General features: G+C 35.6%; 1 protein-coding gene across 7 annotated transcripts in view; it reads left to right on the top strand.

Moving 5' to 3' along the window:
- The window catches only part of SLC36A4 (solute carrier family 36 member 4), a 90993-nt gene extending 69507 nt beyond the window's left edge, over window positions 1-21486 (top strand). For 5 of the 7 annotated variants that reach the window (XM_037841088.1, XM_037841086.1, XM_037841093.1 and 2 more), the window contains 2 exons: window positions 11245-11414; window positions 17864-21486. In XM_037841088.1, the coding sequence (XP_037697016.1) occupies window positions 11245-11414; window positions 17864-18159 (466 nt within the window). In that variant the 3' untranslated portion in view covers window positions 18160-21486. Of the gene's footprint in view, window positions 1-11224; window positions 11415-17863 lie in introns of all 7 variants that reach the window. The other 2 variants (XM_037841090.1, XM_037841091.1) reach the window with 2 other exon arrangements.
- The last annotated feature ends 4609 nt before the right edge of the window (window positions 21487-26095 follow it).

Genomic DNA, 26095 nt, shown 5'->3' with positions numbered 1-26095 from the left:
ATATCCCTTCACCTTTTTCCCATCATAGTTACTGTGCCTGCTCTATCCAGATTGGAGACAACAGAAGAATGGACAAATAAATTAACAGTCCAATTTCAATTCACTTATTTGGTTTTATTTTGTGGCTTTTTAACTTTTTAAACTCCAGCCCATATTTAGAAAGGGAAATATGTTTTGTTAGAAAAACCCAGTATATGTATGTGTGTGTAACCCCTGCACACACATATAAATAACTGAAATAAGTGACAACGAAATTAAATAAAAACACTTGTTTTTCTACATACAGTGTCCCATGATATTTTTACTACAATCTGTATCATTAGAAAAAAAACTGTTCTACATACATACAGTGTCCCATGATATTTTTACTACAATCTGTATCATTAGAAAAAAATCTGTTCACAACTCACTAAATTGATATCCTAACCAATTAATATAGGTCATGACTTGGACTTTGAAAAATACAGGCCTAATCATTAAACCAGCTCACATAGAACTTCTAAGAAATATCAAGGGTTTTCATACTAACAACTGAGAAACAATTGAAGTGACTTCTGTTGTCTCATATGTGATATTCTTTCTGAAGCATGTGTTGGACATGAAGCATTCAATAAAAATTAGGGAAGATGCATGTAAGAACAGAAGAGATAAGCCATTTTATAAGTTAAGACAAGAACGCTGGGACATTGTTTTAAACCAAAAAAAAAAACAACAAAACCCAAGTCTGAACCCATATGTGTAGCATCAAGGAACTAGAAAGCTCAATATTCTAGAAATAAACCTTTTCCCTCTGCTTCCCATCTCTCCCCTCCAAGAGGAGAAAACTTTTTATTCTTGTAGGGTTTTTTTTTTTTTTTTTCCCTTAATGAGAGAAATCATAGGTTTACAGGAAAATCATGGAAAAAATACAGGCCTCCCATATACTTCCTGCTCATACACACAGTTTTCCCTATTTTTAAAAGTATGCATTAAAGTGGGTACCCTTGTTAAAATTGATGAAACAATAGTTATAATTATACTATTAACTATAGCCCATAGTTTACATTAGGGTTCACTCTGTTGTACAGTTCTATCGTTTTTTTTTTTAATTTTTATTCTAATTTACATACAAGCTAAAATTTCCCATTTTAACAACATTCAAGTATGTAAATCGGTGGTGTTAATTACATTCACAAGGTGCACCATCACCACCATCCATTACCAAAATGTTCTATCACCCCAAACAGAAACTTTATACCCATTAAGGATTAACTCCCTATTCCATTCCCCTACCCCAGCCACTGGTAACTTGTTTTATAATTTCTGACTCTATGAATTTTCTTATTCTAATTATTTCATATCAGTAAGATCATACAATATTTGTCCTTTTATGTCTGGCTTATTTCATTCAAGATGATGTCCTCAGGGTTCATCCATGTTGCATGTATCAGGACTTCATTCCTTTTTATGGCTGAATAATATTCTATGTATGTATGTATCAGATTTTATTTATCCACTCATTGGTTGATGGACACTTGAGTTGTTTCCATCTTTTGGTTGTTGTGAATAATGCTGATGTGAACATTGGTGTGCAAATATCTGTTCAAGTCCCTGCTTTCAATCATTTTGGATATATGCCTAGAAGTGGGATTGCCAAATCACATAGTAATTCTGTACTTAACATTCTGAGTCACTGCCAAACTGTGTTTTTTAGCCATTTGTGTATCTTCTTTTGAGAAATGTCGATTCATAGCTTTGCCTATCTTTTAGGTGGGTTGTTTGTCTTTTCGCTTTTAAGCTAAAGGATTTATTTATATAGTCTCAATATTAAACCTTTATCGAATATGTGATTTCCAAATATTTTCCCTCATTGTGTAGGCTGCCATTTTGCATTTATTATAAAACTTTTGAGGCACGAAGTTTTTAATTTTGTTTAATTTTTAATTTTTAGTTTTGTTGAGGTCCTATTTATCTTTTTTTGTTGTTGCTTGTGCTTTGGGTGTAAAGTTTAAGAAACCATTGCCTAACACAAGGTCCTAAAAATGGTTCCCTATGTTTTCTTCTAGGATTTTGATAGTTCTGGCGCCTACATTTAGGTGTTTGATTCATTCTGAGTTGATTTTTATATAAGGTGTGATGTAGGGTTCTCTTTTTTTCGCAGAAATCCAGTTTTCCCAGCACCATTTGGTGAAGAGACTATTCTTTACCAATTGAGTGCTCTTCTCCCTTGTCAAAATTCAGTTGACCACATAAATGTGAGTGATGATTTCTGAGCTCTCAGTTTGATTTCACTGGTCTATATATCCTTGTGCCAGTACCATGCTATTTCAAAAATTCTGTTTTATTGAGATATATTCACATACTATACAGTCATCCACAATGTACAATCAGCTGTTCACAGTACCATCATATAGTTGTGCATTCATCACCACAATCAATTTTTGAACATTTTCCTTTCTCCAAAAAAAAAAAAGAATAAATATAAAAGTAAAAAAGAATACCCAAAGCATTCCATCCCCCCATCCCACCCTATTTTTCATTTAATTTTTGTCCCCATTTTTTTACTCATCAGTCCATACACTGGATAAAGGGAGTGTGAGCCACAAGGTTTGCATAGTCACACCATGTAAAGCTACATAGTTATGCAATCACCTTCAGGAAACAAGGCTATTGGGTTGCAGTTTTACAGTTTCAGGTATTTCCTTCTAGCTACTCCAATACACTAAAAACCAAACAGGAATATCTATATAGTGCATAAGAATGCCCTCCAGAGTGACCTCTCAACTCCATTTGAAATCTCTTAGCCACTGAAACTATTTTGTTTCATTTTGCTTCCCCCTTTTGGTCAAGAAGATTTTCTCACTCCCACAATGCTGAGTCCAGGCTCATCCCTGGGAGTCACCTTCCTCATTGCCAGGGAGCTTTACACTCCTGGGAGTCATGCCCCATGTAGGGGTGAGAGCAGAGAGTTTACCTGCATTGTTGGCTTAGAGAGAGAGGCTGCATCTGAGCAACAAAGAGGTACTCTGGGGAAGACTCTTAGGCACAATTATAAGTAGGTTTAGCCTCTCCTTTGCAGGAACAAGCTTCCTAAGGGCAAGCCCCAAGATCAAGGGCTCGGCCTACTAAATTGGTAGTCCTCAGTGTTTGGTGAGAATATTGAGTACCAGGCTAATTTGATTACTGTGCTTTGTGATATAAGATGTGTGAGTCCTCCCATAATTGATTTTGATGAGACTTTGTACTTGGCATTATTTCTGATATGTCTTAAGGCTTGGGGGACATTGTGATGGAATGAGTATATTTTGCATATAAAAAGAACATGTCTTTTGGGGGTCCAGAGGGCAGAATGTGGTAGTTTAAAGCTATATATACGCCAGTAAAACATGATCTTAAATCTCATACAATAGATTCACACACACAGGAGTGTAAGTAAGTAGGAACTTTTGATGAGGTTTCTTCATTTAAGAAGGTGTAGCCTCCCTCGGTCAGGATGTTTCTTAATAAGCCGTGTGAAACTCAGACAGAGAGAAAGCCACAGGAAGCAAGAAGCTGAAATCAGCAAAGCCCAGAAGAGAAGGGAGAGGTCAAGAGAGGTTGCCAGTGCTTTGCCATGTGGCAGAGGAGCCAGGCATTGTGGCAGCCAGCCCAGAATGCCAGTCTTCGGGGTGAAAGCATCACCTTATCGAAGCTTTTTGAATTGGACTTTATTTTAGCCTCAAAACTATAAGCTAATATATTTCCATTGCTTAACCTGACCCATTTCATGGTATTTGTTTGAGCAGCCCAGGAAATTAAAACAGACATCTTAACAATTTAGTCTTATAATCCATGAACACAGAAAGTCCTTCCATTTATTTAAATCTACTTTTATTTCTTTTGGCAATGTTTTGTAGTTTCTGTGTACAAGTCCTTTATATCCTTGGTTAGATTTATTCCTAGATATTTGATTCTATCAGTTACTATTGTAAATGAAAATTTTTTTCATTTCTTCTGATTGGTCATTGCTTTTGTATAGAAACACTTCTGATTTTTGGGTTTTAATCTTGTACCCCGCCACTTTGCTGAACTCATTTATTAGCTCCAGGAATTTGTTGTGGATTTTTCACTATTTTCTGTGTATTGGACCATGCTGTCTGCAAACAGGGAAGTTGTACTTCTTCCTTTCCAATATGGATGCCTTTTATTTCTTTTTCTTGTCTAATTCTCTGGCAAGAACTTCCAGTACAGTGTTGAATAACAGTGGTGACAATGGGCATCCTTGTCTTGTTTCTGATCTTAGAAGGTAAAGTTTCAGTCTTTCACTATTATGATGTTAGTTGTGATTTTTTTATGTATACCCTTTATCATATTGAAGAAGTTTCGTTTTTTTCCTCTCTTGGTGTTTTGTTTTGAAGTTTCCTTCTATTCCTAGTTTTGTAAGTGTTTTTTCAAAAAGGGGTGCTGGAAATCGTCATATGCCTTTTCTGCATTAATTGAGACGATCGTGTGTTTTTTCCCCCTTCATTCTGTTAATGTGATGTATTACATTAATTTTCTTATGTTGAACCACCCTTGCATACCTGGGATAAATCCTACTTGATCATGGTGTGTAATTCTTTTAATGTGATCTGATCCTGGGCTTTTTTGTTTGTTTGGAGGTTTTCAATTACCAATTCAGTCTCTTCTATTTCTTCTTGAGTCAGTAGAGGTAGTTTGTGTGTTTCTAAGGTTTTTTCCATTTTGTTTAGGTATCTAATTTATTCACATATAGTTGTTCATAATATCTGCTTATAGTCCCTTTTTTCCATCAGGGTTGGTAGTAATGTCTGCTTTTTCATTTCTGATATTGTTTGTATCCTCCCTCCTTTTTGTCAGCCTAGCTCAAGGTTTGTTAGTTGTATTGATCTTTTCAATGAACCATCTTTTGGTTTTGTTGATTCTCTTTATTATTTTCTTTTTCTGTTTCATTTATCACAACTCTAATCTTTGTTATTCCCTTCCTTCTCACTTTGGGTCTAGTTTGCTCTTCTTTTTCTAGTTCTTCAGTTTTGAGTTTAGGTCTCTGAATTGCAATCTTTTCTCTTTTTTAATGTAAGCATTTAGAGCTATAAATTTGCCTCTCATCCTGTCTATGCTGTATCCATCAGTTTTAGTATCTTGTATTTTCAGTTTCCTTTGCCTCAAGATATTTCTTAAGTTCACTTCTGATTTCCTCTTTAATCCATTGGTTGTTTAAGAGTATGTTGTGTAATTTCCATATATTTGTGAATTTTCCATTTCTCCATCTGTTACTGATTTCTAGCTTCATTCTGTTGTCAGAAAATATACATTTTATGATTTCAATATTTTTAACCCTGAAGAATGATCTGTGTGCAATTGAGAATAATGTGTATTCTGTTTTCATTGGGTGCAGGGTTCTATATATGTCTGTTAGGTCTAGTTGGTTTAGCATATCATTCAAGTCATGTACTTCCTTACTGATCTTCCAACTAGATGTTCTATCCATTATTGAGACGGTGTGTTAAAAGTCTTCTATTAAAGTAGAACCATTAATTTCTCCCTTCATATCTGTCCATATTTGCTTCATATATTTTAGGGCTCTGCTGTCAGGTACATATATGTTTATAATTGTTACATCTTCCTGTTAAATTGTCCCCTTTATCAGTATATAATGACAATCTTTGTCCCTCATAACGCTTTTTTACTTAATTTTTACTTTATCTGATATTATTACAGCTACCCCAGCTCTCTACTTGCATGGTATGTTTTGTTTCCAGCCTTTCAGCAGCAACCTACTTGTGTCTTCGACTTTAAAGTCAGACAGCATATGGTTGAGTCTTGCTTTTTTATCCATTCTGCCAATTTCTTTTGAAAGGATAGTTTAATCCACTTACATTTAATGTCACTGCTGATAATGCAGGGCTTTCTTCTGCAGTTTTACTATTTGGTCTTTGTAAGTCATGCCTTGTTTGTCCTTCAGTTATTCCATTAATGCCTACTTTCATATTTATTTATTTTTTTGTATTGTACCATTTTGAATCCCTTCTCATTTCTCTCTTTGTATAGTTTCCATATTATTTTATGGTTAATGTAGGACTTAAATTTAATGTCCTAAAGCTGTAACAATCATGTTTTATTTGATACCAACTTAACCTCAATAGTATACACATACACTCTTCTTATATTCCTCTGTCCTCCTACCTTTTTTGTTGTGCTTATTACAGATTACATGTTTTTACATGGTATTTCCAAAACCATAAATTTATCATTACGTTTTCTTCATTTGCATTTTAGAATTTGTAAGAAGTATAAGGTCCAGTTGCATAGCAAATATAAATCATAATTTTGGTCATAATTTTGGCATTTATAATTACCCATATGTGGTTACCATTGCCAGTGGTCTTTATGTCACTTTATCTACTGTCCAGTGTTCTTTCTTTTCAGTCTGAAGAATTCCCTTTAGCATATTTTGTAGGGCATCAGTAGTGGTGACTGCCATCTTGCTTCCCTGGTTTCTCATGAGAAATTGGCACTTAATCATAGGGACACCCTTGTACAAAACATGTTGCTTTTTTCTTGTAGCTTTCAAACTGTCTGCTTGTCCTTGGCATTTACTAATTGGACTACAGTGTGTCTGGGAATTTTTTTTTTTTTCATGTTTCCTAATTAGAGTTCATTGGGATTCTTGAATGTGCATATTCATGTCTTTCATTAAATTTGGAAGTTTTCTGCCATTATTTTTTTTATTTTTCCTTCTGCCCCCTTCTCTCCTTCTTCTTGGACCCCTATAATGCATATATTTGTATGCTTGATGATGGTTTCCCACATGTCTCTTAGTCTCTGTTCCCTTTTTTCATTCTCCTTTCTTTCTACTCAGCCTGAATGATTCCAGTTGTCTTGTCTTCAAGGTCACTAATTCTTTGTTCTGCCAGTTCCAGTCAGCTGTTGAAATCCTCTAGGGAATTTTTCATTTCGGTTATTGTGGGCTTCAACTCCAATATTTCTGGTTGGTTCCTTTTTGAAAATTTTATCCCTTTATTGATATTCTCGTACTGTTTGTTCATTGTTTTCCTAATATCTTTTAGTTCTTTCTCTGTGTTTTCCTTTATCTCCTTAAGCCTGTTGAACATCATTTTTTAAAAGTCTTTGTTTGGTATTTCCCAAGTACGGTTTTCTTCCCTGATGGTTTTAGGATTTTTATCTTGTTTCTTTGAATGGGCCATTATTTCCTGTTTCTTTGTCTCTCTTCTACTCTTGTTGCACCCTGTACCTTTTAATAGTTTTAAGTGTTAACTCTGGGATTTAGTCCCTGAGCTGTCTGTTCCTTAAGTTTGTATCCCATTAGTAATATGTCAGATTTCCTTGAGTGCCAGGGGCTAATAAAGAGAGACTGAACAATGTAAAAAACACCTCTCACACTCTGCAAATTGACTCTCCGTTGGCTGGTGCTCTCCTTCAGAGTTGAGCCTTCCTATCAAGAACATCAGCCTAAAGCAAATGTGAACTGTAGGGTCCTCTCAGTTTTTTCTGACCCTGTCTTGTCTTGGACTTGTGTTTGCTTATGGTATTATTAGTAATTCTTCCATTTACAAGAATTAGAATATCTCTTCTTTTCTTATGAAATAGAGTTCCTCCCCTCTCTCCTGGGTGCTTTATTGTATGACATGAAGCTGGCAAACCTTGGTCCCAGGCTGCTTTGACTTAATTCTTTCTTATGTTGCTTTAGCTGTCTGCAAGCTGCTTATGACCACGGGGCAAGCCAAAATAAGTTTCTTAATTGACTTCTATTGCCACTGGATAGATGGGCACTGACATACAGTCACCCCATTATGCACATAGGGATTACTCTGCTCCTTCTGGAATAGAGCCAGGGACTCTCTCAAATGGAAGCATAGACTGGCTCCACATTGTGCCTGGGAAGAGTGGGGTAAGGTCCAGCAAGGGTTCCATTAGCATCTCCTGCCGTTTCTAAAGCTGTATTTTCTTGATTTGGCATTTGTCCATTCACTGCAGCCCTTCAACTGTTTTTCAGAGTTTTTAGGAAGATAGCTCTGCCAGTTTTTGCTTATTGTTCAAAGATTCACTGGGGGGAATGGCACCCTGTAGCATCCCATACTACCATCCTGGTTGACTGGAATTCTAGGTGGCAACTTATTAATAATCTTCTAATATTAAATTTGCCTCATATCTAGAGATCCTGTCACAAACTATTTCTGCCTTTCCTCAACACAATGACCATTATTAATTAAATTAGAAATGAAGGGCACCTACCAAATTTATTCATTCATTCAGCAAATATTTATTGTTTGTTCTTTATATAACAGGTATTATTCTAGGCACTAGTGATACAGCAGTGAACAGACAAAAATCTCTTATAATTCTTATGTTTCAGTAAACATGGTGTAAGTGTTCACTTGTTCAGTTTATCTTGTAATGAATGCTAGACAACCATAGTAGTTTTATTTTTTAGCTTAAGATGAGGTGATGTTCTTGGTAAGGATTGTTGCTAGTTCTTACGGAGATTTCTTTTCTTCTCAGCAGAGCTGAACCCTCAAGATTCTTAACCACAGCATCATGAAGGGTTATGTCCGAGGTTAGCTTCTGTATCCAATCTTGAGAGAAAGACAATCAATCATTAACTTATTTCCATGGTTGGCTTAAAAAATTTTTAAAGATATTCATACCTGAAAATTTAGATCCAGTTTGATTTGTTAGACAGTGTGGGGAAAAGAATAGAAGCACTACAAATTTTGAAATCTTATGTGTTCAAAACTGATGGAACATTTAAACATTCTATATGTTGTTGCAAAATAATTATAAGAAAATACATTTCTGCCCTTTGCTAAAATGTTAAATTTTGCTACCAGTATAATAAATTTTGTTTTTTAGCAAGAATCATTGGATGTTGTTTCTAAGACTTATTTATACTCATTTTTCATCAGTAATGTTAACTCAATAGTTAATGAATACCATTTAGCTAAAAAGTACAAGAGTAAAGCATAGTCTAACTTCCAAGAGCTTTAAAATTTAGTATGAAATATAAAGTAAAAATTATTTGGTAGTGAGAGGTTTTAGAAGGCCTTTTAATATGTAGTAAATATTGTTTAAAAGTTGTTTTAAATTCTTATGTATCTTCACAACAAATTCCCATGACTTTAGGAAACCTTATTCTTTGGAGGAAGAGTTGATTGAGTAGATTCTTCCTCTTTCAATGCTCTTCATTTCTAAAACTTAGTACAAAGAGGACTCTTATCAAAGATGCTTGCTTAAAACAAAAATGAGAAAAAGGCTGATAATAGCTATAGCAAAGTTGAGTTGAGAGTGTTTGAAAATGAAGATGTCAAGCACAGAAACAAATGGGTTCTTGAAACAGAAAAGAAGTAAAACAATCTCTCATTAGTTGATTTAAAAGACTGCATTGCTTTTCTCAGATACTCCTTCTTATATCTATCCTACTCTTCAGATGATTAGCAACTGTACCAGCCTCTGGAAAACTCAAATCATTTTATTCTGTATAACACCCAGTTATAATTATTGCATGTAGTATTATTGAATGGTAATAATAACCAGGTTTTTAGCCTATATAAATTCAGTTTTATATCAGTAGAAAAGTAAGTATACTTATATGCATAATGGTATATTTTTAAAATGTTAACCATATTTTAAAAACATATGAATTAAAAGATAATTAGTAAAAAAGGAATATTGTTCTTTTAAACTAATAATAAACCAAGAAGAATATTAGTTTAATTTTGCCATCTTCACAGTTGTATTTCAGAGTATGTGGAACAGGAGTCTTTTGGTTTTTTTGTACATTTTCAGTAACTTGACCATTTGTGTTTAATCTTTAAGCCTTAAGCTGAGGAATATATCCTTAGCTTATTTTAAAGTGAAGAATGTGTGGCTGCTTAGCTGTAAGAAGACCCTTCTTTTGCAGTTATGCTATTTATAGTATTTTCACATTACTTGACTCTTTTATTTCTCTTTGTTTACTCCTATAATGAATATGTTATAGGAGGAGACACTGAATTATTCTTGCTTGGCCACAATTTAGAGAAATGTTTATAATGTTTACTACTTGAATTCTTACAGTAATAAGCCAAAGGCCTAATTAACATTGAGAATTTCTTTACAAAAAGTGGAATACTCTATATCCTAAACTGACTGTTGGTTTTTTTTTTCCCCTGAGAAAAAAACATTCTTCCCTGTTTATAGGACTGTTAGGTGGGAAAGTAGAACTCCTAAGTGGGAAAATAGTGGCTATCAATGATGTTTCTGCTGAAAGAGGACATATGTGTTAACCAGTGCTGTTAACATGTGACACATTCATTCTGTAGCCTCTTCTCTAGCTGTTTCTTATAGAATACAAGAGTGATTGGGTTTTTCTTCTGATTGTTATAAGGTATTCAAAATTTAAAAAAATACAGCACATTAATTTTATTATCTATAGCCAAAGGGAGTAGGTTCTATAATGTTCCTCTAAGTCCTACAATTCTGGATTTTCTTTCCATGTCATTTTCAACATTTTAAAATTTGTCTTTTGCAAGACAAAAGGAAATACATCAAAGTCTTTATCAAGACCTGTATGTAGAGTTTTGACATGAAGCTATATAAAAGGAACAAATCTAAAGATATTTATGAAACAGAAAATTAGTGTGTTGTTTCCAAGCATTGGGCAAAGAGATAAGTTCACTTGGGCAAAAATAAATAAAAAGCCTAAAGATTTTATTTCCCTTATTAATATAATTTTAAAAGAGGTAAAATCTGCTTATAATTCAGAACTTTACAATTTGAAACCATTTAGATGCCCTACTTTTGGACATTTCTGCAAATAATGACATACCCAGCAAGATATTCAAGCACGGGGAACTATAACTCAGAGTTTAATATGAAGTTTTTCTTCTACTTATAGATAACTGAAGATATGACTTAAGATTTCTCAGATACACAGTAGTCTCAGTTGTTTCAGAGAAACACCTAGATTTTCTAAGGGGGCTGAACCTATCTACATTTGGCTCAGCCCAAAATAAAAACTTGCCAACAATACATCCCAAACCTTTGCATGCCACATTCAAGCTTTCCAGGCTTGTCAAACTTTAGTGCCCTTCTCTTATCCAGAAATTTAATACAGATCAGTGCCTTTAGGGGGGAAAAAAAAAAACAAAAACAGCATTTTTAATTAGTAAGATTCTGGTTTGTTTGTGTTTTGGGGCTGTTGTCTGTCTTAACATTAAAAAAAGATTCTTACTACGAATGACTAAAGTTTGAACTTTTTTCCAACAGGTTATATCAATCAGTGAAAATTCTGTATTCCTTTGGCATTTTTGTGACATATTCAATTCAGTTCTATGTTCCAGCAGAGATCATTATTCCTGTGATCACATCCAGATTTCATGCTAAATGGAAGCAAATCTGTGAATTTGGAATAAGGTCCTTCATGGTTAGTATTACTTGTAAGTATCACTACATGTTTATATCACAGTAATTATTTTATTGTTAAATTTTTTATAATGAGACTACTTAATGTATTTTTTAGTATTTTAAAAACATTTACCTATTCTGGATGCTTTTTGTTTTAAAAATCTGTATTTTACTACTATGTAAGAAAAAGACAAACCAAATCATGTCACACTTAAAAGAACTAATTATTTTGAAGATGACATCATTGTTTATTAAAACAGAAGTGTATATTTAAATTGGGTACATAAAGGGCCCCTTACATTGTTGATCTACATTTTGTTTGGTTTTAGTTTTCCTCAGGTTTTTGTTTTGTTTTTTTGATCTCTGCTAACTGTATATTTAACAGCTGAACTCGACCTCTACCTGTACTCTAGGTGAGGGTTTTGTTTTATTTTGTTTGGGTCTTTAGTAATTTAAGTGACTAATTTTATTTTATATTTGAATGCATGTATATAATCTCTTATTTGGAAAGAGTAAGTTTTGAGTCGGGGAGACCTAGGAGTTGAAACACAGGCCTACCAAGTGACCCCTGAGTGACTTTAGGCAAATTATGCACTCTCTGAGCCCCTCTTTCCTCAACTTTGAAATTAAGATACAACTTCCTTATGGTATTTTGGGGAGGTTTAAAAATAATATGAACAAAGTAGCTGGAAGTTGTTATTACATTATTATAAACACAAATCTAAGGATGACTGAAATGCTGAACTAATATGGGCTTGCCCAGAATGATACCAGGCACCAGGTTTCTGGTTTCTAGAAACAAGCATCTCTGGAAGTTCTGTGTAAGAAAGTAATAATCATCTCAGACTCTTCAAGGATGGAGAATAGTAGAGCTAGAATTTCTGGGTAAGTCTGTGAAATGTACTGAGCAGCTTAGAGTGGAGCTTATTCCTAGATTTACAGAGTTAGTTTAGTCATACATTTTGTTTGTAAAGCGAAAAGCCAAGCGGAAAAAAGTAGCTAAAACTGATTTTTCAAAGTAGTCATTCTGGTGAATTTTTTCAACTAACAAGGGAAATCATGTTGAAGAAGGAAATCAATAAGCTCATATTCTGGTGACTAATGAAACATCCAGGAGGGAAAAAGTGACTTTAAAATGTTCTGAAATATTTGTTAAATGATACTTTTATTGACATTTTGATAACTGGACTAAAAAAGACTGATTTCAGTAAAGGCCCTTTTACTGATAGGCATGAAACTGTTCTAATCTGAAAGCATATCCCCTTTTAAAATCAGCTACTGAAATTCACTTAAAGGAGCGTCAGGGCAATGTTAAAGGGGGTCAGGATTTTTTATGACTGTGGAACCAAGAGCCGAGTCGTGGCACAGACTCAAACATGCAGCTTTTTCTATGCTGCTGCTTTGTCTTAGTTAAAAATAGCTGTCTCCTCAACCAGCACTGAGGGTTATATTTACAGCATTATGTACTGGAAAAGAGAACAAACACCATGCGATATTCCCTTCTGCTTCACTGGGGTGCATCACTGGACACTGAACTTCATCTGAGTCTTTGGCACATCCTTCCAAATTAAAGTAAAGGCCAGCAATTCGTGATAAGGCTAGTTTTTATTTTGTTTGCTAAAGTACTCGAAAAAAATTTGATGAATATATGCTGAAAGCAGAGAGGACCTTGTAATACTCACGAAGCAGGTATGCAGCACTAGCAGTGGGAGTGCAGGCTCAGCGGGGTTTTTCTATTCTCCTTTCCAAGTACTGAATCCAAGTGTATCGTATTTAAGGTAGTGGACTTACCAGCTTGGATTATGTTGGTTATGTCCAAGTCCCCATCCTGCATTTGAATCATTTCTTGGTGGAACTCAAAAGCTTAAAAAAAAAATGGCTCAGACTCTTTCTGCATGTGCCCTGGAGGCATGTTCCTGTATACAGGCATCTTGCAGGTGAGGCAGAACTGTGGATAGATTCTGACTAAAGGCCACTGTGGACTACAGTAATTACCTTTTATTTTAAAAGCAAATAAAATATTTTCAGTCATTAAATTTTTAATTATATATATGGCACTGTTACCAGTGTTTCAATTCCATGTAAGGATTAAATCTGTAAAATACATTAATTACTGTTTATCTCAGTTATTGTTATCTCATTGATCCTTCTGCTTTTTCTAATTAGAAAAGTCCTTGGCTTTTAGAATTTTTTTTTTCCTGCTTTTGACTGCATAAATATGAAAAAAAATACATCTTTAGTTTGTAGAATGTTAACAACACACTTAAAAACCTTTAAGTTAGCTGCCATTTGGCATCCTAATATGGTATCTTGTACTCAGTAAGTGTGAGGAGAGCACCACTGAATATTTTTATAAAGTTAATAACAAAATTGTGGAAAACAATTTAGCACATTGATGCTGTAATTTATTTCCCCCCACTGATAGTCTGCTTTCACCCTTCAGATGCAAATAACTTACATTGGGCTTTTATTTTCATATCAGAGGGAACTTTGTGTCTTAAGGCTATATATATATTTCTCTAGAATATTGCTTTTGGAAATACTGAATGAGTTAAATTAGTATTGAATAAATATATTCACAATAGCTGCCCATATATGACATAGGGCAACCGATTACAGTAATCCTGTGGTGACTGTATTTGGAATGAATAAGCATGTCCTTTGATTTATCATCTTTATGCATTTGAGTTTCATATGTTGGATTTGGCTAATATAGTATACATACTTCAGGTCACTTTTATTAGCAAATATCTATAGGTTATGTAACATTTAAAGGATGACGTCATCTAATTGAAATTATAGTTTGATTTAAAAATATTTGATAAATGAAATTTTAGTTTATAAATTCTAAAACTCCATAGTGTTCCTCCACATGATTTTCCAGCAACATTTCACTTATTGAAAACCTAATGAGGAAAGACATTCCAAATTGAAAGGCTCTTCAGAGGGCGAGGTTCTAGCCATGTTTGTCTGACCTTCCTCTTATACCACCACCTACTGTAAGTAGGTAAAACAGGTCTTTGCAAAATGAATACATTAAATTAATTTTTAAAGTTATCAATTGTGTTTGAGAGTTACGCTTTATAGTTTCCTAGACGGAAATGTTAAAAGGATCTACCAAGCATCTATTAAAGAGAATCTACATTATAAAATATTTCTAGTTTAGAGTTCTAATTTATTCCAAATCAGTTATTTATGAAGGGTTTTCTCACTTCAGTTTTATAAGTGTAAGGCTAGTTTTATAATTTCAAAGTAATTTTCAATAATAATTTGAATAGAAATGATAACTTCTGGTACCATAAAGAACATGGGGCAGTTTAGTTCCAAATTATCACACTTCCTTAAAGAATCCATTGAAACACTAAAAACAATGAGAATTTATTCTTCTGTCCTACTTACTGCAATGTGTGTGTATGTGTGTGTATATATGTAAGCATTTATGTGAATGTTTTTATTCTAAACTGTGCTCTAGGGATTCTTTGAAAGTGCTTCAAGGAGATAATATTGGGGGCAGAACTCTATCTAGTTCCCTATTTCTGCTTTAAAAAGTATAGCTACCTACTTTGTTTTTATTGGTTTCCCAGTAAGATTTCACTTGAGTAAAAAATTGCATTTCTTATAAAATTTGGAGATTCTATTGTATTTGCCCTATTTTATAAAAATGTGTGAAAAACCAAGGAAATTAGTGCTCATCCAAGTTATAAGATGCAAGTTTTCATAAACTTTATACAGTAGAGTTAAAAATGGAAATATTTGTGGTGAAAACTTCAAATCTTTGACCTCTTTCTAATGCGCATTGAACTTAAATTGGTACACTGTCTTCCTGTGTGAAGGAAGGTCAAAATAAGTACATATATGAAATTTTATAAATATGCAATGTCTGAAAGCTAACTATATAAACAACTTCCAGTATAACCTGTCTCTTGTTTTAGTTGGGGAATACATTACCTAGAAAGGTATAGGTCTGCCAATACAGAATCAACAGTAACTGTCATTTATTGAATGTTTACCAAGTGCCAGTCACTTTAAATATTTTATTTTTGTTGTTTTATATAATCCTGCCAACAGTACTTTAAGGATTCTCTCCATTTTGCAGTGAAGAAAATAGTTATATTTTAGATATGTTGAACTTGAGATACCAGTGAAATATCTAAGATGAGGATTTGAGCATATTTTGAGCCCTTGAAGAGGAAGTCAGTAGAGAAGAGGAGGTTGAACATATAGGGCAGTAACAACTAAGTCAGCAGGTTCCTATAGGAGATGGGTGGAAGTCAAATCAAGGATCTAATTGAGGGATCTAATTGAGGGGCTTCACTCAGAGACAGCAGGAATGCAGGTGAGGTTGGTACAGAAATGCAAGCATATATATTTAAGGTTTTTGGTCAGGAGAATCAAGAGGGTAATAATGTGATTGATTATAAAAGGGACGTTGGGGAGAATTTTGAGACTGTAACAAACTGTTTCCAATATGCTGAGCTTAAGGTGTCAGACTGTTTTGGTCCCGATTGTTTATTTTCATTAGCCTTTAGCCTTCTAGGGTGTGATTTATTTTTTTGGTAAGTTTTAATCAGATTATTCAGATTATAGAGTCATCCATTCATCAAAGAGTGTTTAAGTGCCTGAAGGTAAAGCAGTGAACAAAGCAAACTGAAGTCTAAACTCATGGAGCTGTTATATAGGTAGGGTGAGCAGACAAAGCAAGTAAAAATGCAGAGCAGGTTAGATAGTGATAAATGCTATGAAAAAAATAAAACAGAAGAAAGATAGTGAGTATTGGGGTGTGTGAAATTTTAAACAGGGTAGTTGGAAAGCTTTCATTAAAAGGTAACAATTAAGAAAAGACCTAAAAGAGAGGAGGGAGTGGGCCAGGCAGATGTAGCAGGTGCAAAAGGCCCTGGGGGCAGAACTTGTTAGAGGGAAAGAATAGTGTGACCCAGGGAGAAAGGGAGAGGAAGAGATTAGGTCAGTAATGGGAAGTGTCCATTACTTTGAGTGATATGGAAAACCTTTGGAATACAGTGATCTGATATTTTAACAGGATCACTCAGATTGCTATGTTGAAAATAGACTGAAGAGAAGCAAGAACTGAGCAGAGACCAGTTAGTATAAGTTATTGAAGAATTCAGGCAAGAGTTGATGGTGGCTTGGACCAATGTGGTGCAAGGAGGGGAGGTGTTGCAAATGGTCAGGTTGTAGATATATTTGGAAGCTCGAGAGAAAGATTTCTTGATGGATTTGATGAGGTATGAGAAAGAGAGCTGTCAGGGATGATTCCACGGTTTTTTGCCTGAGCAACTTGAAGAATGAGTTTGCCACTAACTGAAATGGGAAAACTTGCAGAATACATTTTGCAGGACCTAAGTGTGAGATTCCTGTTAGACATCCAAGTAGAGATGGCAAGCATGCAGTCGGATATGAATCTGCAGTTCGGAGGAGAGATTTGAGCTGGAGATACAAATTCGGGAGTAATCTGTGTAGAATGAGGTCCAAGTAGGGTGACCAGCTGTCTCAGTTTGCCAGGGACTGAAGGGCTTTCTGGAACACAGAACTTTCTTTGCTAAAACTGAGATTCAAACCAGGACAAGCTGGTCACCTTCGTTGAAGGACTGACTTCTGGAGCACTGCAGCACTAAGAGGTCAGGGAGATAAGGTGGAACCAGCAGAGAAGAATGAGGAGTAGCAGCCTGTGATGTAAGAAACCCAGGAGAGTATGGGGTCTTTCAGGTCTAGGGAAGAGAGAATTTCATAGAGGGAAGAGTAGTCAACTATCAGATATTGCTGACTGACAGTTAAGGAATGTTAACTGACCATTGGATTAACCCAGTGGAGGTCTTTATGACCTTGATCAAAGAAGAATGGAAGGAATGAGGACATGATTGGAATTGGCTCTAGAGAAAACGAGGGGAGAAAAATTGGAGACACTGAGTGGTCGGTATTTTTAAGTTTGCTACAAAAGAACAGAAAGCTATGGGATTTATTTTTTTAATTTAAGAGAAGATGGAAGTAATCTTTTAATGAAATACAGTTGAGAATGCAGATCAAAGTGTCTTTTTGGGTCTTGATTTTTCATTTTACTCAATGTCCTATTTTATAAAAGTTGACTAGAATTGATTTGTGGCTAATGAAATAGTATTTTAATCATTGCTGTTGTTACTATGTTTTTTTTTTGTTGTTTTTGCGTTTGGAATAAACCACATGCAGAATAATGCAAATACTTTGGAATTAAACTATCCAAATTTTTTTCAAGAATTTCACAGCAAAAATTTTTTAAATTGTTCTATCAACTCTGAGGACAAGTAAAAATCTAGGAAAAGTCACCTTTTATTTTAGTTCTGAGCAAAATATGGCAGATTTTTCCATAAGCAGCAGCTTAGTAGTAGACTTGCATTAATTACTTTTAATGTACTGAAAGTATCTACATTTGGTATTTATGTAAGTGTCAAATTTTTAAATTAGAAAAATTTGTGTTTTCATTTTCTAGGTGCTGGAGCAATTCTGATTCCTCGTTTAGACATTGTGATTTCCTTTGTGGGAGCTGTAAGCAGCAGCACATTAGCCCTGATCCTACCACCTTTGGTTGAGATTCTTACGTTTTCTAAGGAGCATTACAATATATGGATGGTCCTGAAAAATACTTCTATAGCATTCACTGGAGTAGTTGGATTCCTCTTAGGTACTTATGTAACTGTTGAAGAAATTATTTATCCTGCCCCTAAAGTCATAGCTGACACTTCACAAAGTCCCTCACTAAATTTGAATACAACATGTTTAGTTTGAATTAGTGGAAGCAAAGTTATGAGTTTTCTACTTCTGTCTCAATTCTGAAAATAAAGTAAGAACTAGTAGAATATACTGGCACAACATTAATATTTTGGCAGCAAATTATTTGTTACCAGTACTTGTAAACCATGAAAGATCCTTGGTTTAAAGCATTATCAATAATTTCAAAAATTTTAGCTGTGAAATTGAAAAACTGGAAGAATAAAAATACTTCTATTCTTTACCAGAAATACTTCAACCAAGATTTCTCTTTTATCCCCCTGCTACTACTTTTGCCTCCTGGTTGGGGAGAGATCAGGGTTCAACAATGAGAAAGTTACCTAGGTCACAGATCTCTCTCTGACCATCAAGTGAAAATATCAAAGTAAACCTAACTTTGTGTATAATGTAAAAATATCTTTATTATATTTTTATTACAGAGTCAAATACTTATGTTTCTCTCCTGGACCTTTAGAGTAGCTTCTGTTTAACTGTTCAGATTTTCTCAGCTCTTCTGCACTGGATGCTTTACCCTAGAAATGAGGTACAACTTTTAAGGCTGCCCTTTTATATGCACTGTTTCACCTCCAGGAGAAAGCTTTCTTTCCTCTGTTCCTTCCCTAGGAATCCTGATCTGTTTGTATTTTTACCAAATTTTCTTCCCAGCTCTCGTGATTTAACATCCCCTCACTCAGTGCCCCCTTTTCAATCTGGAACCCGTTTTGCCTTACAGCAGTTCAGTCCTCCCTCATCCCCCCACCCCCTTTTTTTCTCCTGTGAGTCTTTTCTGTATCTGGTTCCTTCCTGGTCACCATGTCCTGCCACAGCAAACCAGATGGGGTCCATTTTTTTGTGCAGGTGACCCAGCTATCAGAGACTGGGCTGAGTGTGTGCACCTCTGGCCAGCAGTGGGCCCTTTTGGGTGCATGTGCTAGTCCGTGGCTTGGGTTCTGCCCTGGGTGGCTGTGGACTTGGGTCCCTGTGCCCGGATCTGTGTGGGGTTCTAACTCGGCTGTGAGTGGCTCTGTGGTCTGCAGCTGCAGCAGGAGGGACTCGGGCTGTGCTGCCCGTGTGTAACTGAAAAGCTGCACCGGACCGAGAGGGAGGGGTCAGAAAGATGGGTCCAGGTCATAGATCTCTTACCTTTTTTTTTTTTTGGTGGTGGTGGTTTTCTTTTTCTGTGATTCAGCATTGGTGGAGTCCTCCAATCTCTATTGTTCTTCAGTGTTCTGAACAAATGGGATCCTAAGGATATATGAGAAGCTTTATTTTGGTTCCCATTCACAAGAACCAAACTTTTTAAAAACATGTGCATTAGATTTCACCAATACTTGTGATCTTTTTCATCAAATATGTTACACGTGGAGACTTTAGTCATATTAAGATGATGGGGAAGAAGTTAGAGGAAGAATAATTTTCCCTGAACTGGTGTTATATAATCTTGATTCTAAGAATAAATTAGGTGGGTTTTTCTTAAGGTTTATAACTTGATATAAAATGACTTGAAAACCATTATGCAATAGAAAGCAGTAATAGGTTTGTTAGCTGTCTTCACCTAATATTTCTGGTCCACATGTGCTATTTTATTTTTATGTGTTCAACTTATGTTTTTCCTTATGGAATTCATCAAATGCAACAACATTTTGAATAGTTGATCGTAACAAAAATTTTTTAATTCAGCATAAACAATTCTTTAGCATATTATCATCCAGGCTCTAAATTATCTAATATTTTAAATACAAGAGAAAAGTTGAAATGCAGAAAGAAAGAGGGAGTAAAAAGGGAAAAAATAGTTTTAATTTTCAAGAAATTATTTAGATATGAAGTATAAGGATGATTGGTGATAAATTTAGCTTCGGTAACTCATAACACTTTCTAAAGATTTTTGAAGAAGGTATCAATTATGGAAGCTGTTCCTTTTTACTTTGGGACCAGGAAAAATGAGAGTGATGCACATGCCAAATTTTGTTTCTAGTATCTTTGGTCCATCACATTATGGCTAAAATGACTTACTTAAGCATTTCATCTGCCACCACAGTAAGAACCCTCTTCTCTGAAAGTAATCAGTTATCTGAGAACCTTTTCTACTGCTGGAGAGAGAGCTTTACTTACATGTGACAAGCTCTGTTGTAAGTCAGCTAACGGTAATCCCTTACATCCAAAAGTGTCTCAGCAGCATCAGAGTCGACATGTCAGAACACTAGTTCTTACACATTTTTTAATTGGGATCTTCTTTTCTGCACATTTCCAGTTTTTCCACAATTAAATGAAAACTGGGGGTTTTCCTGGTTTAGACCAATATATAGAACAAGTACTGTTTTAGCAAATGTCACATTATGTTTAAATTATGGTCTCACTAAATTCTCCTTTATTAAAGCTATTTCTGCCTCTCAGATAATGCGCATGTTTTAATTTTTCCAACATGGCTTGATTTCACTAACAGTTATATTTTGTATATAAAGCTTTTGTATAAGTTCTGTAAGACATTATTTGAAATATTTATTTGAATGCTATGTTAGTGCCGTTTATAGCTGTGGTAAAGCACAGATCTCACTGTAGTTTACCAGCGATTATTTTTTACCACAGATAATCAGAACAGCTTGAAGTAGTGCATTTGTTTATTAACGGTATGACCAGAGTGAGTCCCCTTTTTTTCATTTAAAAGGGAGAAGACACAGGATAGAACAGAAGGAAATTATGTAAATAATACCAGTGGCTCAATGAATATTTTCTGTTGAAGAATACAATAATTTGGCAAAACGAGTTGAAATGAGTCTATTTTGATCTTTTTGTCTTGATTAGCTTCCCCTTCATAAGAAAAATTGAGAAACATTGCTCTAAAAGGTATTACAAGATACTTTCTAACATTAAATGGCTGGTTGTTATAGTTAATACTTCAGCAGTATTATTATATCATTGATCTTAATGCCACTAAAACTTACTAGGCTCAAAACCTTTTGAAACTGGTTGGTTTCAACCTAGGAGGAAATATCCTTAATAAATATCGAAGTGCTATTTATTGCCTTGCTATAAATGAAGTGACTTTCCTTGCACACATAATCTGTGAATTACGTATTAATTTGCACTTTAAATGGATCCAGAAAGATGATGTGCCAAAAAGATCACTGAAAATTATTCTACCCATTTTCTTGATAACACATAGGAACATACATGTTTGTATCGTGAATAAATTAATTGTGGACTGGCTTTTCAAAATGATTTCATTAGTTTAAATGGAAACCACATATTGCACTTGTCACTTCTTTTTTGCTATTTTTCTTATAATAGAATATGAAAAAATCTCTGTACTGTAAGTCATGAATTTGTGAATTTAATAAAATTATTTTGCTTGCAAATACCTTTTAAAACAAATTTGTCTTTTATAAGGTTAAAACATCGATAGGTGCCTAAGCTCAAAATGGTTCTAGGATAATATTTGCACTTTTGAAGCTGGTATTATATGCGCCTCTAAGAGTAAAAGCAGAAGGTGATTAAAAATGTAAAAAACATTCAGAATCATGACCTGAACTTCCTACAGAGTCATTGCAGGATATGCAGTCTGCAGGTGCTGCTATGTGATTTAATTTACCACTTTAAGGTCAAAAATACGTCAGTCATACATGTAATACATTTTGCTTGCATTGTAAAATTGGAATAACGCTGTTGGAAAGCATTAATGCCAACACCATAAAAATACCTTTACATACTTTTACATCAGTAATCCTGCTCTTTGAACTTAACAATATACCATATTGCATCAGAGGAGAATGACTCTGCCTAAAGGTGCAACATTATGTTATCATAGTGAGAAATTGGAACCCACCTAAATGTTCAATAATGTAATAACCTATATCAACTTAGAATACATTGAAGATTATACTAATTATACTAATGTATATGGAAGACTGTAATAATTTGGGAAAAACTATGTAAATTTAATATTTTAATCACAGCTCTGTAAAAGTATACTTTAAGTAAGACAAAGGACAGGACATATGCAAAAAATAGAACCATACTATTAGAATCTAAAGAGATGTGTTTTACTATTTTTAAATGTACCAACGGAGGGCTGTGAGAGGAATACAGAGATAACTTTGGGAAGAGAATGGGGAGTTTATAAAGCCTTATTAATAGTACATGCTGTTGGTAAGCAACAGAGGGAACACAGATGGGGTAGGGATGAGGACAGGACGAGGAGCACAGAGATGGAAAGTCCCAAGAGATCATTGCTGGAAGAAATAAAACATGGCCACCGGGTCATTACAAAAGATTTTTTGTGTTATTTTAAATGTAAGAGGTTTAGAGCAGTTCTTAATATGATTGGATTTTGTGAAATGATAGGAGGGAACAGATGTTTTGGTTTTCACAGTGTTGTGGTTCTGTGGTGCGCGCACACGGTTCTGTCTCTCCCCGTCTCTCGTCTCTCCCTGTCTCTCTTTCCCTGTCTGTCTCCCTATCTCTGTCTGTCTCTGTCTCCCTCCTTGTCTGTCTCTCCTGCTGTCTCTCTTCATCTCTCCCTGTGTCTTTTTCTGTCTCCCTCTCTCTCTGTCTCTCGCTCGCTCTCCTCCGTCTCCCCGTCTCTCTCTCCGTCTCCCTTCCTGTCTCTCCCTCTCCCTCTCCCTGTCATCTGTCTCTGTCTCTCTCTCCCTGTTTCTCTGTCTCTCTGTCTCCTTCCCTGTGTCTCTGTCTCTCTCTCCGTCTCTCTCTGTCATCTCTGTCTCTTACTCCCACACACACACCCACAACACCTCTGTCTCTCCCTCTCTCCCTGTCTCTCTCTCCCTCCCTCCCTGTCTCTCCATCTCTCCGTGTCTGTCTCCCTGTCTCTTTCTCTCCCTCCCTCCCTGTCTCTGTCTCTCCCTCCCTCTCTGTCATCTCTCTCTGCCTCTGTCTCTCTGTCTCTCTTTCCCTGTCTCTCACACACACACACACACCCTACAAGTTACGATAGCACCAGACTGCTGGCGGGAACAAACACATCACATGCATTCTCTTTCTCATCTCCATGACTGCCCCCCCCCCCCCCCGCTGGAATGATTTCCTTCAATTTCCTCAATTTTTTCCTGACCAATTCTTAGTTATTAAGTTACAGTTTACAGGTGTCTCTTCTACCAGGAGCCTTCCCATCCACCCTCACCCCTGCCCAGACTGAATTGTATATTCCTTCCTTTGGCTAACAAAGGACCACAGGGCTACTCTCACATGATCCACGTTGCTTCTTAGTTTATTTTCTGTATCTGTCTTTCCATAAACTGGGATTTCTTGAGGGCACTGGTTATGTTTACCTCCTTGTCACGCGCAGCACTCCTCTCAGCGGTGGTTTTCCTCCCACGTGGCTGCCCCCTCCTGGCTCCTGACATAGAGCCTTCCCCCAGGCTGTGCTCTCTCTGGAGGGCTCCCTGCCCCCATCCAGCCCCACAGCGCTCCCTCACTGCCTCACCGCCTGAGGGGCTCCACTCACACAAGACCTCTGACCCCCTTATCTAAATATGCAAGCCTGCCTTCCACACACCTTATCACTCTTCCCTGCTTTATTTTTCTCCTACAAACTGTACCCATTAGCAAAATGCTATATATATTCACTCTCTTGTTTCTTCTTTGTCTACCCTCTCCTTGAGAATAAGCTGTAGGCAATTTTGTCAGTTGTGTTCATTACTGTAAATCCAGTGCCTGGAACAGTGCCAGCGCTTAGGAGATGCTCAATACATATGTTGAATGGATGAATAAACTGACAGAAATAAGCAAAGCCTAGTTGACAGCTCTTGTACTTACCAAAATCTTGAAGCATAAGGACATGCTTTTTGCACTGTCCTCTTTACCACTGGGCCTGCTGAATAAATATGGTAGACCCTCTTTTCCACATTTTATACTAGCTCATCAGGCTACAGTACTGTAAAACAAAGATAGCCAAGTCTGAGTACTGAAAATCCTATCAATCAGTCAAACCTTAGGAATATATTCAAAAGCCAAAGATTGTCAAGTCTACAAGAAGGAAAAGATTAAAAACCCTTCCTCATGAGCTTTTATGTCTTCATGTTTTATATGCGCTGAATAAATTTTGTAGAAAACAAATCATGTTATCCTTTTTACCCATTGTTTTTAAAATTACATATTTATCTCTATATCAGTACATATCTTTATATAGATACATAGGTATATAGATAAGACCTAGAATGCAAGTGGTCTATTTCTGTCTAAAGAGACAAAACCATAACATCTAGCACTGATACCTGAGTATATTTTCATGTACTTTTATGCCTAAATGTACCATTTGTAAAAGTCATATTCAGTAGTTTTTGTTTTTGTTTTTGTTTTTTTTTAAACTATTTTTACAAAACAGGGCCTTCTATGGTTGTTTTGAAAATCTACCTATTATTTAAGTGACTATAGTATATGCCCTATTCCAGTGCAAATCCAGAATGGAAAGCCATTAAGTGTTGGGATCTGCATAGATGATCATTTTATGGAAATAGATAAGTGATATAAGAAAAGCAATGAAAATCTGGAAATTGGAATTAATTTAACTGAAAAATACCTATGCTCCAACACTCTCAGTTCATTGCCCTCTATGAGACTTTGCCACAGAGTGCTTACACATAAAACAGAGTGCACTCTGTGATAAAAACAGTTACTACAGTAATACCTGACACTATCAAACCCGTGAATTTTGCCAGTAGAAGAAAAGAGACCTCAAAATTACACTCCTCAAGGCACAGATTTGGGTCACGTTCTTTTCAATAAGCTTGTATAAGTAGCCACCCAATGTTAATGTCTCGTAAGTATCTATCTTTAAAGACATTTTGAACATTGCATAGTATCACTGGTGAACGACGTGGAAGAGCAGTTATCCTCAATGAGCCTCTTGACAACGGCATCACTTTACAGCTAACGTTCGTCTTTTGGCAGCTGTGTTGTATAATATATTTTTGAAGGGAAAGTGCTCGACTTTTGGTTCTGGTAACAGAAAACCCATACCATAGGAGAAGGGATTTTTTTTAGCAAAAAAAAAAAAAATTTCATGAGCCATTTTCTAGACTGGAGAAGATATGCTGGGCTCAATTCAGACAGAAGCCAACATTACTAAAAGATGAGAAAAGCAAATCCACATGCTGCTTGCTTTCCAGAGATTAATTAGCACTCTACCATAGTGCCTCCCAATTTCAATTTTATGTTTAAGGAAATAGTGAAAATTATAACTATAATTGTCTTGCAACTACAGAGGGTATACCTTTCTAGCATATTCTGTAAAGAAATGGGCAGCAAATTCAACACACTGCTTTTCCCTCCCTGAAGAATGCTGGTTGGCAGAGGAAATTGTGCTCTTGAGAGTTGTTGAAATGAAGGATGAGAAAATTTCTTCTTGACATTGATTATGCCAATAAAGAGCATTTCTGTCATCTCCAGTGTGTGGTGTATGTCTCAGCAGTATCCTCAGTTATCCTGATAAACCCAAACTTACCACTTATGGGATGAACTGACAATTTTCAATGCTGAGGATAAGGTGTCAGGATTAAAAGAAAACAAGCTGTGGTATAAACACCTCAGTCCTTAGGAATTTGACTCATTTCCAGTATTTGATAATTTTCTTTCTCATGCAAGGAAACAAAGCAAGGACATCTTCTTGGGCATGTTTAAAAACAGATAAAAATGTTCTGATTAAATGTATAGAATTGCCTTGCAGTGTGGAATGCAATCAGAATAGATTAGTAATTTATTTGTTATCACCCCCAAGTAGAGCGACTCAAACTGCCAGCTTTCAATTCGATTAGAGGTTTCAAGGTACTACTCACTGACGACTCTCTCCATTAATTCTTGGTCCTTGTTTGAAATGAGTATTCAGAATTACCAGATGGAGTCACTGAACACTTGCTGACATCCCAAAGACCTGGAATTGTAATTTTGAATTCTCCAATTTAGTAGCAACAAAGAGGGAGGGAAGAAACATACTCCATGT

Source organism: Choloepus didactylus, chromosome 6 (genome assembly GCF_015220235.1).
Source record: "Choloepus didactylus isolate mChoDid1 chromosome 6, mChoDid1.pri, whole genome shotgun sequence".
Lineage (NCBI taxonomy): Eukaryota > Metazoa > Chordata > Mammalia > Pilosa > Megalonychidae > Choloepus > Choloepus didactylus.
Note: the sequence above shows the minus strand (reverse complement) of the source record. Positions and strands in the feature narration are given on the sequence as shown.